Source organism: Myotis yumanensis, unplaced genomic scaffold (assembly GCF_028538775.1).
Source record: "Myotis yumanensis isolate MYYU_CA2020_CCGP unplaced genomic scaffold, mMyoYum1.0.hap1 SCAF_1, whole genome shotgun sequence".
Classification (NCBI taxonomy): Eukaryota; Metazoa; Chordata; class Mammalia; order Chiroptera; family Vespertilionidae; genus Myotis; species Myotis yumanensis.
In genome coordinates this window covers 48,574,510-48,588,038 of record NW_027223752.1, presented here as the reverse complement: position 1 = coordinate 48,588,038, position 13,529 = coordinate 48,574,510, and the positions used below count along the sequence as shown (strand labels likewise).

At 34.4% G+C, this 13,529-nt stretch overlaps 1 protein-coding gene across 2 annotated transcripts in view; it reads right to left on the bottom strand.

Moving 5' to 3' along the window:
- The window catches only part of SOS2 (SOS Ras/Rho guanine nucleotide exchange factor 2), a 96,897-nt gene that overhangs the window by 11,852 nt on the left and 71,516 nt on the right, over positions 1-13,529 (bottom strand). For both annotated transcript variants that reach the window (XM_070420105.1, XM_070420113.1), the window contains exons 13-17: positions 10,973-11,076; positions 8,957-9,179; positions 4,755-4,874; positions 4,447-4,609; positions 493-610 (exon numbers count right to left, since the gene is read on the bottom strand). In XM_070420105.1, coding sequence (XP_070276206.1) covers positions 493-610; positions 4,447-4,609; positions 4,755-4,874; positions 8,957-9,179; positions 10,973-11,076 — 728 coding nt within the window. The remainder of the gene's footprint in view (positions 1-492; positions 611-4,446; positions 4,610-4,754; positions 4,875-8,956; positions 9,180-10,972; positions 11,077-13,529) is intronic.

Sequence of the window (13,529 nt, the reverse complement as noted above, 5' to 3'; positions counted from 1 at the left end):
GATTTATTTAAATCAGTAGCTCTCATCTGGGGGCAATTTTGTTCCCTAGGGGACATTTGGGAATGTCTGGAGACATTTCTGGTTGTCACAACCAGTTGTGTGCGCGAGTGTGGGTGTGTACACTCATGCATGCTATGGTATGAATGCTCAAAAGTCATGTTGAAATCCTAATGCCCAATATGATGGTTTTAGGAGGTGGGGCCTTTCAGAGGTGTCTAAGTCATGAGGGTGGAGCCGTCATGAATGAGATATGTTCTCTTATAGAAGAGACCCCAGAGAGCTCCTTATAACAGCTCTATGAGGTATTATCAGTCTTCATTTTACAGGTAAGGAAATAGAGAGTTTAAGTTTTATTTATTAATATAGATAGCTAATAAAAGTAGATGCTCTCAGGTATCAAATAAGGACAATCTGCTTCTCAAGGATGGTTTCTTTTGTATACAATACTAGTACACTTTCCCCCAAAATATAAGTACACACCTAGTAACTTACCAAAAAAAGGCACACAAGGTGGATTGATTGACTTAAGTTTTACTAAGTATTTTTTAAAGTGATCTTGACTTAATTCCACAGCTTCATCCAAAATTTTCCTTTTTCTTTCCTGCAAGGCCTTTCAAATATATAATTAAGTATAACTTGTTTTTACAGTTCAATCATATTTTATGAATGCAGAGCTTTTAACTTTATACATTTTTATAAATATTTGATAAAACAATTTTTTAAATTAAGAGATAAGTATTCCTTTCTGCACTTGCCTGAAATTTATCTTCTGATATCTATAAATATAAAACTTAAAAACCTAGTTTTTTTTCTAACATAAATTAGAGGATTAAACAACAAAAAAATTCTTCCTCTGGACCTCATTATTTATAATTCTGATTAACACAGAGTTTCAAGTTATAGCTTTAGGAGAGAAATATGATTTCCTAGTGTTCAAATATTCTTCCACTGAAAGATATTTTGAGGCTATGGCAAGGTTTTGATAAGGAGAAGGCTGTGAGAAGACAAGAACTAAATAAAAATTTACTAAGTCAAGTAAGCAGAGTCATTTATTTTATATTTCATTATTCTATTTTCTTATTAAAATTAATTACATTATTTTAACCTGATAGTATATATACACACACACCCCCACAGCAAATATTATGCCTGATGGAGAACCATTCAATGTATTTCCTTTAACTTATTACAAATCTAACCAAAGAGATGTGAGATTTCCATCAAGAAAACCATGAACCTTATTAAACAAACAAACAAACTAACTAACTAACTAACTAACGGAAACATATGCTATGTTCATGTCATGGTTGGGAAGACACTGTAAAAACGTAAGCTCTTCACTAACTGATTTACAAAAACCATGCAATTCCTATCAAAATCCAAACTTTTAAAAAAAATGAAACTTAAGCTGATTCTTAAATGTATATAGAAGAACAAAGGGGTCAGGAGTAGTCACTCTTGAAAAAGAATGATTGGTGGGAACTTACAGAAGGCAACCAATTGATGTTTCTCTCTTTCTCCCTTCCGCTCTCTAAGCATGTCCTCAGGTGAGGACTAAAAAAAAAAAAAAAAAAGAAAGGAAAGGAAAGGAGAAAAGGGAATAAGCATGAAATTCAGAATCAAAAGGGTAGCTGGCTCTGAAGGGACAAGAAAAGAAATTGAATTTGTAGAAGTTCTTAAATTAGATGCCATGTATAGAGGTGTTCTTTATATTTTTATTCTTTATACCTAATACACATTTTCAGAATATTGTTCTGCACACAATATTATAAGAAACTAAATCTGAACTTCTCAAACTAAATATACTAAGAATATTTCAAAATCAGAATTGAATTTATTAAAAGACTAATATTTGGCACTATTTGACTGTTAATATCTTTAATACATAAAAAGTTCATACAAATCAACAAAATGAAAACACCCAAATAGAAAAAACATACATGAAAGCCATTTATCCTCCACTCCCCTCTAATCACAACCCTCTGAAAGAACCAATGTTAAGAAAAATGTATGTATCCTTCCACACTATTCTCAATGCTCATACAACTTCACTTACATGTATAATGTTTGTTCTGTTTGTTACATCAAAATGAAATCATATTATACTCATTATTCTGATGTTTTTTAAATGACTTTTCCCCAAAATATCACAAATACTCTTCCAAGACATACATATAGATCCTTATTAACTTTTTTTTTCTATAGTTGAACAATATTCTACATTATAGGAGTAGGACAACGTATTCAATCATTCTCTTATTGATGAACATCCAGGTTATTTCTAGTTTTCTGTTGCCACAGTTAATGCTACAGAAATTACATCTTTTTTTTTTTTTTAAATATATTTTATTGATTTTTTACAGAGAGGAAGGGAGAGAGATAGAGAGTCAGAAACATCGATGAGAGAGAAACATCGATCAGCTGCCTCCTGCACACCTCCCACTGGGGATGTGCCCACAACCCAGGTACATGCCCTTGACCGGATTCGAACCTGGGACCTTTCAGTCCGCAGGCCGACGCTCTATCCACTGAGCCAAACCGGTTTCGGCCAGAAATTACATCTTTGTACATTAACTTTATAGTCTGGCTCTTTTATTTCTGGATCTAAGACTATGCACATTTTAATTTTAACATTTATTGCCAGATCACTTTCCAGAAAGACTATAAAAATTCACATTGTCAAAGGAAATATATTTGCATTGCTGTGCCTCTAACATTTTATCCTTCACTTAGACCAGTGATTCTCAACCTTCCTAATGCCGAGACCCTTTAATACAGTTCCTCATGTTGTGGTGACCCCCAACCATAAAATTATTTTCATTGCTACTTCATAACTGTAATTTTGCTAGTTATGAATCGTAATGTAAATATCTGATATGCAGGATGTATTTAGGTGACCCCTGTGAAAGAGTCGTTCGACTCCCAAAGGGGTCGCGACCCACAGGTTGAGAACCGCTGACTTAGACAATAAAAAAGATTTTCTGGGTACAAAAACAAAGGAAGAATTCATAAATGAATGATTGATATGTTTAACTAAATAAAAATGATAAAACTTCGTATATAAAGACATATAAATTTTTTAAAAAGCAGTTAAATAAAGACAAATAGAAACTGAAGAAATACCTGGGCAATATTTGACTAGGTGTTAATATCTTTAATATATAAAAGATGGTAAAAATTAATAAGATGCAAACATCCAAATACCAGTAAGAGTATATAAATTACAAAGAAGAAAGTAAAATGGCCAATAAATACATTTAAAGACATTCAACCTTACTACTTATTTTTTTTTTTTAAATATCTAAAAAGGTTTTTCTCTGGGCTATGAAATCTGTAATTAAGTTTTTAGCAAGATAATAGCCAGAGGGATTTATCATATCTTGCTAGAAAGTGCCTTGATGATATTATCAAAAGTCTTAAAAGATACAAATACTCTGAGCCAGCTATTCCACCTCTAGAAATTTATTCTAGGGAAATAATCAAATTCTTACAAAGATTTCTGTAAATGGATGTTCCATGTTAAATTACTTACCACAGCAAAAAAATCAGAAGTAGCTTAATTGTCCCACAATAGTGTGTAAAATAAATTATGGTTTATATCACTGGATAGAAAATAACTCAGTCATTAAAAATTTGTTTTTGAAGATAAGCTAATAAAACAAGAAAACATGACCTAACCGGTTTGGCTCAGTGGATAGAGCATCGGCCTGCAGACTAAAGGGTCCCAGGTTTGATTCCGGTCAAGGGCATGTACTTATGGGCACATCCCCAGTAGGGGGTGTGCAGGAGGTAGCTGATCGATGTTTCTCTCTCATTGATGTTTCTAACTAACTCTCTATCCCTCTCCCTTCCTCGCTATAAAAAAAATCAATGAAATATATTTTTTTAAAAACCACCAAGAAAATATTTATGATAAAAAGGTACAGGCCATAAAAATCTATGTACAATATGATCTAAATTTTATTATTAAAAACATGTGAAATATCCCTTCTATACTTTCTGTATCTTCTGAATTTTCTATAATAAACACTAAACATATACTACTTTATGATTTGAAAAAACAAATAAATTTAGGTTTTAGAAAGGGTTCTCTCCATGTTATTATTTCTCAATCTACCAAAGATGATTAGAATAATTTGTATACTTATATCTGAAATCCTTTGTCATTATTTAAAGCTATCAATCAATGTGCTGTTGAAAAAAAATCCATTTGGAACTTCATTACATTTTTAGTAAGCATATTTTAATTAAACAAAGTCCCAAGTCCCAGATTCTTTCATGAACCCTAGGCTTACTTAGTATATATTGATGTAATTTTCTAATATCTTAAAATCATTGCATTTAAGGGAATAAGATAGATTTACAACAAAAGATAGGTGGTAGAAGGAATCTCTTTATAATTTTACCTTCCCTCAAAATAATGAAATATTTAAGCCCAAAACTTACCTCAAAGGTATGATCTAGTCTGTATACTGACACTGAGTTTACTGCACTGACTATTTCCAATACACCATTGAAATTATTCAAATCTTGAAAAACTTGCAGAATTTCTATAATTCTACTTAGTACTGCCACCCGTTCCTCAAAATTTTCTGCTTCCACAATGCACCTAACAAAAAAGAAAAAGAAAAAAATTCAGGGTTTAGAAAGCAATTTCCTCACCTCATATAGAAAATATATTTTCAGCAAGGATTTTGGCTTATATATTAGTTAATATTATGATTAAGAATGAGACACAGTAAGTAAAAACTTACTTTTCAAACCAGAGAGTAAGATTTGTAGTATGGCGAATCATTTTTAATAAATTCGGAGAATTTATTTCTTTATCTTCTTTGGTCCATACACTCCCTACAAGTTCAGAAGGTTGAACTTTCCTGTGGAACCAAAAATCAATGCAACTTAACCTACAAAGGATTATCAAAATTATTTAAAATTCTAATACTTAATAAGAAAAACACAATCTAAAAGATAAATGGACAAATATAAGAAGAGGTAGTAATTCACAGAGGAATAGACCCACTAGCCACAAATATAAATTAATACTTTCTCTTACTCAGGGAAAAGAGCATTAAACCATAATGAAATCCCATTTCACTTCAGTTAGACTAATAAAAGCCTGACACCAAATGGGCAAAAATGTGAAAGAACAAGAAATTTCCAATACTGGGGTGAAGTAAAAATTGATACAGCCACTTTATAAAGCAATTTGTCAATGTCTCATAATACTGAAGATATACAACATACTAGATCATCCAGCAATTCTATACCTATACTCTAGGTATATACTCTAGATACAACAGGTTATAAGAAAACATTTATAGGAATGTTCAGTGAAGCACTGTCTGTGAGAGTGAAAAGTCCCAAACAACCTAGAGGCTCATCATCAAGAGACTGTATAAAATATGGAGTATTCTTACAATGGAATACCATACAGCAATTAAAATAAGCAAACTAGCCCAGGAGGTGTTAGTGGTTGAGCATCAAACCATGAACCAGGAGGTCACGATTAGATTCCTAGTCAGGGCACATACCTGGGTAGCGGGCTCAATTCCCAGTAGGGGGCATACAGGAGGCAACCAATCAATGATTCTCTCTCATCATTGATACTTCTATCTCTCTCTCCCTCTCCCTTCCTCTCTCTGAAATCAATAAAAACATTTTTTTAAAAAAAAGAAAAAAAAAACAAAAAAAAAATCTAGAGCTATATTTCTTAACTTGAACAAGAGCCAGAAACAATTTAAGTAAAAAACAAGTTGCAGAATGATACATAAAATTTTTAAATGTGAAACAAAGCTATCTATTGTTAATGAATGTTTATATTGATATTAATTATAAAGATATAATCAGGAATAGTAAACACTAAATATAAGATAGTGATATTACTTGGGAGAAAGAGGAGGAATGGGGTTGGAGAGAATTACACAAAGGATTTCAACTTTATTCATAATTCTTTTGTTGTTCATGAGTGCTTATTATATTATTTTCTACATTTTTTGGAATACCTGAAATATTTAATAAAAATGTCAAACAAAAGAGCTGATTAAATAATTGTACATAGTGAGTTAGGGTTACATAATTTAAAAAATTGACCAGCACCCTGGCTGGTTGTGGCTCAGTTGGTTGAGCGTTGTCCCATTCACTGGTTCAATTCATGGTCAGGGCATATTGGGGTTGCGGGCTCAATCCCCAGCAGGGGGCATGCAGGAGCAGCTGATAGATGTTTCTCTCTCTCTCTCTCCCTTCCTCTCTCTAAAATCAATAAAAACATTTTTTTAAAATAAGTTTCCTTTTTTAAAAAAAAATATATTTTAATGATTTTTTACAGAGAGGAAGGGAGAGGGATAGAGAGTTAGAAACATCGATGAGAGAGAAACATCGATCAGCTGCCTCCTGCACACCCCCTACCGGGGATGTGCCTGTAACCAAGGTACATGCCCTTGGCCGGAATCGAACCTGGGACCATTCAGTCCGCAGGCTGACGCTCTATCCACTGAGCCAAACCGGTTAGGGCAAAATAAGTTTTCTTAAAGTGGTTCTATTATTTCACCAGAAATTTAGTTTAGTGTTAATGTTTTATGTAGTTACCCATCTTCCATAATACACATATCATTTAACAAAGGTATTCCTATGTTCTGAAAGCAAGTCCACATAGAGCTAGGTGCTTTTTTCTTTCTGATGTCTATTCGTGTAACAGTCACAATATGAAGAAAAACTTGATTCAGTACTATCTGCTTTGTTAACTCAAGTAAGAAGTCCTTCCATTCCTACTTATCACAAATCCCACATAATAAACAAAAACAACCTGAACTCCAAATTACTTAAAAAATAACATGATACTCTGAGTCAGATGTTGACAACCTCCAACTTGTGTGCTAAATTCTGAATAACACAGCCAAGGCAAAGCACAGGCCCAATTCTAAAGTAGACAGAGTTTTTTGCCTAGTGCTAATGGAGAATATCCCTTCCTACATTCCCTATTAGCACTAAACTTTATATAATCTTACTTTTCTATGTAATCCCTGTAAAAAAAATGGCTGCTAATCAGGATAATTTATTTTTATATACAGTGTCCCCAAAAAATGTATACACACACTTTAAATAATTATAAAGGCAATGTTTATTAAAATACACTAGAGGCCCCGTGCACAAAATTCGTGCATGGGGCCAGGGGTTCCCTCAGCCAGGCCTGCACCCTCTCCAATCTGGAATCCCTCTCGCAATCCGGAACCATTGGCTCCTAACCGCACACCTGCCTGCCTGCCTGATGTCCCTAACTGCTCCCTTGCCGGCCTGATGGCCCTAACTGCTCTCCCCTCCTGGCCTGATTGCCCTAACTGCCTATCTGCTCTCCCTTCCTGGCCTGATCCCCCTAACTGCCTATCTGCTATCCCTTCCTCTCTATGCCCTTCAGACCCCGGCACAGGCGTGCTGAGAGCTCTCTGCCATGGCCCCACCCCCATTCTGATTGGTCATTACGTGACGGCGTCCAGGTCAATTTGCACATTCCTCTATTATTAGTATAGATTTCATTTTCAAAACTGAGCTATCGGCTGTTAAAGTGTGTATACATTTTTTTGGGCACCCTGTATATGTATATTTTTAGTCCTCACCCCAGGACATGTTTACAGGGAGGAAAGGGGAGAGAGGGAGAGAGGGAGAGAGGGAGAGAGGGAGAGAGGGAGAGGAGAGAGGGAGAGAGAGAGAGAGAGATGTCATTTGGACCAGCAACATTTTGGTGCATAGCAAAGAAAGGTGATGGAATACAGATCAAAATAAATATAGCCAAGCACATGTCTAGTGATCCGTAGAAATGAAAGAAAATGGTTTGGAAGGATTTTTTGTTTTTTTATTTATTTTTTAAAATAGTTTCATTGATTTCAGAGACAAAGGGAGAGGGAGAGTTAGAAATATCAATGATAAGAATCATTGATTAGCTGCCCCCTGCACACCCCCTACTGGGGATCGAGCCTGCAACCTGGGCATGTGCCCTGATCATGACCTCTTGGTTCATAGGTCAATGCTCAACCAATGAGCCATGTCGGCCAGGCTGGAAGTTTTAACTATGGCTCATCATCACACTACTTTGGAAATAATTTTTCTTTAAAGTTAATATTGACTTCAAAGAGCTAATGTTATTTGATATGCCTTAAAAGAAATTAAGAAATCTTTATTCCTCTAACAATTTTGTTATTTATTTGCCTGACAAACCTAACCCTGCCAAGCTCCCAAGAAAAATTCTGATTATGTAGAATCTGAAAAAAAGAAAAGCAAAAAGAATAAAGCTCGTCTCACTCAATATTCTATCTACTTAGTTGCCAAAAGCCTAGCATCTATACTGACTGATTTAGCTGAAACAACTCAATAAAGCAATCTGAGAGAGGTAGTATTAGGAGTAGGAGCTCAGGGACTACTTGGAAAGTGGCTGCCGTTCTAATGCATTAGTATTCTCTCTGCCACTGCTCTTGTGAAGGATTGCTAAATACCAAATCTGGGCCTATACAGCAATACATTTTAAGGCTTTTGCCAGCCGAACAGACTGAAGTTAAAAACTGTGCTATAGCTGTAGCCAGTTTGGCTCAGTGCACAGAGCGTCAGCCTGTGGACCAAAGGGTCCCAGGTTCGATTCCGTACCTTGGTTGCAGTCTCCTCCCCAGCCCGGGCCCTGGTCAGGGTGCATGCAGGAGGCAACCAATTGATGTGTTTTCTCTCACATCCATGTTTCTCTCTGTCTTCCCCTCTCTCTTTCACTCTCTCTGAAAATCAATGGAAAAATATCCTCAGGTGAGGACTAAAACAAACAAACAAAAAAACAACTGTGCTATAAACTTTCCATCATGCTGATAAGAATAGATGAAGGTATTTTTAAGCACTCGTGAATAATTTACTAAATGTTCTGAAAACAGAGGTAGGTTCAAGCTTCTTGAAAACAGAGCAGCATATTATTGATAATGTCTACCTGTAGAGATCAGATTCCAAAAGTGTCAGCTGACGTGCAATTTCTATTGGATGAAGTGTCATGAGATCAAATGTTTCAAACTGTCCTGGTCTGCTGATATGCCATTCAATTGGTGGAGGTGGATTTTCAAAGGTAATATTATGGCTTATTCCATTTGCCTGAGCTTGTTTCTTCCTCTTGATGATCTTAGCAATTGACTCTACCCATTTCTTCATGGCTTTCCCTAGATAAAGATACAAAACAAAAATGTCTTTTATTTGATAGATAACATAAACCTTTACATAATGTTTAACATTTATCTAGCTTCAACAAGGACCAACTCAATGGTGTCCTTTTGTTTCATCTAATCCCTGTTATTTAAAAACAAATATAATATTTAAGTATATATTTATTTAAAAATTAAAGATTTTAAAAATAACAATACCATGATCACATATAAAAAATGACAATAACTTGTTAATATCATCAAATAGTGTTCAGTCTGGCTGGCATGGCTCAGTGGTTGAGCATCGACCTATGAACTAGGAGGTTGAGGTTTGATTCCCGGTCAGGGCACATGCCAGGCTATAGGCTCAATCCCCAGTGGGGGGTGTGCAGGAGGCAGCCAATCAATGATTCTTTCTCATCATTGATGTTTCTATCTTCCTTTCCCTCTCCCTTCCTTTCTGAAATCAATAAAAATATATTAAAAAAATATTAGTGTTCAAATTTCTCTGATTATCTCATGTTTTCTTTTAGTTGGTTTGAAATAGGATTTGAACGAGATCTACACATTGCACTGAGTTAGTGTGTCTCAAGTCTCCTTCAATCTCTCATTTTGCTTGTAATTTATTTTTACTCTGTGTTTCCCCAAGTCTGAATTTTGCCAATTCCATCCCTGTGGTATCACTGCCATGTTTTGCTGTCCCTGTATTTTCTGGAAATCAGATACATAGAGACTTGATCTGATTCAGGGTCAATTTTTGACACGAATATTTGCTAGTATATTTTTAACAGGAGACATAGAATGTCCAGTTACTTCTCTTTTTGTGATGTTACTAGGAATTGAGAAATGGTAATCTAATTCTATCATCCTTCTTCACTTACTAGTTATAATACTTCTAAAAAAGAAAGTTTCACAAATCAACTATTTGGTTATCCTGAGGTATGGTATAGACAAGGCCTTTAGATATTAACTATAGACATTAATATAAAATTTACTTGTTTTATTCTAATACGTGTGTGTATTATAAAAGCTTCTTAGATTACATACAATTTAGTGTCTCCATTGCAATATTATTTAAATTAATTTAGTACTATAAATAATTTTAAAGTACACCTGGAAATTTTATCTTGAACATCTCAAAATTTAAAGAAATCATATTCTCTATTTTAAGTAAAATTTCCCTTAAAAAACAAGTACATGAAATAAGTTAGGCTTAGTTATAGTATTCTTAATTAACACATTATACTATCAGATAAAATATAAATGTTCTTGATTCAATAACATACATTTAATGACACATACATCTGTTTAAATGTTCATGGCCTAGACTTTCATTTCATGGGCTGTGTTCTCCTACTTCAGGTAGGAAATTCCTGCCTTTCAGGTGCCAAAATGTATTAAACACTTTTCCAGGGGGAAGTAAACATTATTTAAAAAGTTATTAACTTTTCAAAACTAAAGAATAAGATTAAAGAGACTAAGGAAATATTTGTAATTATACAAATATATAATTAGTTGAAGGAATGGCAACCTTGACATGCGATAAAAATAAATGGCTTAAATTTATTAAAGAGCACATTTGACTTCTTTAAAAGAAAGATACTACTAAAAAACTTGAAAAGGTAAGGTTCTAAGACTTCAGGTGGTTCTAAATATATACAAGTTCCTTCGAGTCTTTAAATATTATTCCAAATCTTATTTCAGTTTTTTTAAAAATGAAAACTAGTTTAGCTTTTAAATTAAAAGTCACACATATTTAAAAATAAACTCATGTGTGACATAAGATTCAATCAAACCTTTAAATAATATACCTCTTACACTTGAAATGAAGGATTCTAGTCTTTCGAGCAACTCCAAATCTCTTTCAAAGTCATAAAAATGGTGTTCAACCCAGTGCCGAAATACATTTAAGATCCTGATAAAATGGGGAAACAAACAAACACATTTTAATGAAACATAAGCATTCAGTTACACTTCTTGTACCTCTCTTAATGCCATGGTGATAACTTTACATACAAAGGCCATAACACTCACAGAGCCTGTAATTTGTACTTAATTAATATCTTAAGTGCTTCAACAATATGAAGACAGATCTCAGACTGTAAATTATTTTAAAATTATACTTTTTAAATATTTTATAAGTATAAAAAATGGTTCCTGTAATGGTTCCTTCAGCAAAAGTACATTTTCTTTATTCAGACATGCAAAATTCATTCTCTATATTATACAAAGCTATTTTAAATGCTTATGTTAAAAAGGATTTTTATGATCTAAATTTTTATATATTTTCCATATAAGATGGAAAATCAACTAAGATTTAATATATTTGGTTCAAATTTCTATGTAATTTACAGACATATCCACATTCTTTTTTTTCAAAAGAAAAAATATTTCTGACAGAGCTATTTTGTTTTGCAGTATCACAAAATATTACTTATGACTGTCCAAGTAGAGATTTAATCAATCTATACAAATATAACATTCTACTCTTAGACTTAGAGATACAGTAAATTAATTAGATTAGCATTTCTCCTTCATTATTTCAGTGGGTGACTATTTCTATATTTTTATTCAATTAATTAGAGTGACATTGGTTAATAAAATTATATAGGTTTTAGGTGTACAATTTTATAACATATCACCTGTTATTGTATTGTGTGTTCACCACCCCAGGTCAAGTCTCCTTCCATCACCATTTAACCTTCCGTTGCACTCTTTTACCTTCCCCACCCCATTTTCCCTCTGGTAATCACCATACTGTTGTCAGTTTATGAGGATGGGTTTTGTTGTTTTTTTTCTTAATCCCTTCACCTTTTTCATCCAGCCCACCTATCCCCTCCCCTCTGACAGCTGAGTCTGTTTCTATTTTGTTTGTTAGTTTATTTTGTTCTTTAGATTCCACATATAAATGAAATCATATGGTATCTGTCTTGCTCTGACTGGCTTATTTCACTTAGCATAATACTCTCCAGGTTCATCCATGCTGTTGCAAAGGCTAAGATTTGCTTCTTTTTTTTTTTTTTACGGTAAAGCAGTATATTCCATTGTATAAATGTACCACAAATTTTTTATTCACTCATCTACTAATGGACACTTGAGCTGCTTCCAAATTTTGGTTACTATAAATAGCACTGCAGCGAACATAGGGGTGCATATAATATTCTTTCAAATTAATGTTTCGGGTTTCTTTGGATATATTCCCAGAAGAGGAATCACTGGGTCATAAGACAGTTCCATTTTTAATTTTGTGAGGAAACTCCAGACTGCTTTTCACAGTGGCTGCACCAATCTGCATTCCCCCACGAGGGTTCCCTTTTCTCCACATCCTTCCCAACACTTGTTCGTTTCTAGGTTAGCTTTCTTCTTTTCTAACTGACAGACAATAGTTTTTCTCCCAGGCTAAGAAAATTCTTTAAATTTCTAATATCTGTCATGCTATCTGAACAAAACCACCTTAGTCATTGTGTGCCTGGTTAGGTATGTGGCTTAGAAAATATTTCAAGATATCACAAAACTGTTAGCTTCTAGTTTGCACAGGGTTAATTCAAATAACTACTTCCATTTCCTCTCCTTCCTAGTTTCTACAGTAGCCAATGTAATTTCAAAATTATCATATAAGAGAAAAAAATATCTCATAATTAGATTTCATCAAAATGAAAAACTTCTCATCAAAATATATTATTAAGTAAAGTAATAGGGAAGCCACAGATTGAGAGAAGATATTTATAAAACATTTATTTGACAAAAGACTGGAATCTAATCCTACTCAGTAACTATAACAACTCAATAGTAAAAAAACAACTCAAAAAATAGGCAGAAGATTTGAATAGATTCTTCACAAAATAAGTATGAATAGCCAGTGAGAGACAATATAAAGTTCTCAAACATCATTAGTCATCAAATTAAAACCACAGAGAAATACCACTACACCCCCTCAGTGTATATAAGGTATAAAGGTAGTCATCATTAAATGTTAATGAGGATTTGAAGCAACTGGAACTCTAATACATTGCTAGTGAGAGTGTAATCTACACTAATAAAAGAGAAACATGCAAATTGGTCATCACTCCACTACGCCCACCAGCCAATCAGGGCGAGTATGCAAATTAAGTCAACAAAGATTGTGGCGGCCATGGAGCTGGAGTGAGCAGGGGGCTTGGGTTGCCCACAGCAATGGAGGAAGCCAAGCTTCCCGCCTGCTCTGGCCACTGCTAAAGGAGTGGCTGGGGGCCTTGGTCACCAGGGGCAACACAGGCTTCCAGTCGGCCCTGGCCTCTGCTCAAGGAGGGGCTGGGGGGCCTGGGTCGCTGGGGGCTACCCAGGCTTCCAGCTGGCCCTGGCCTCCGCTCAAGGAGGGGCTGGAAAAAA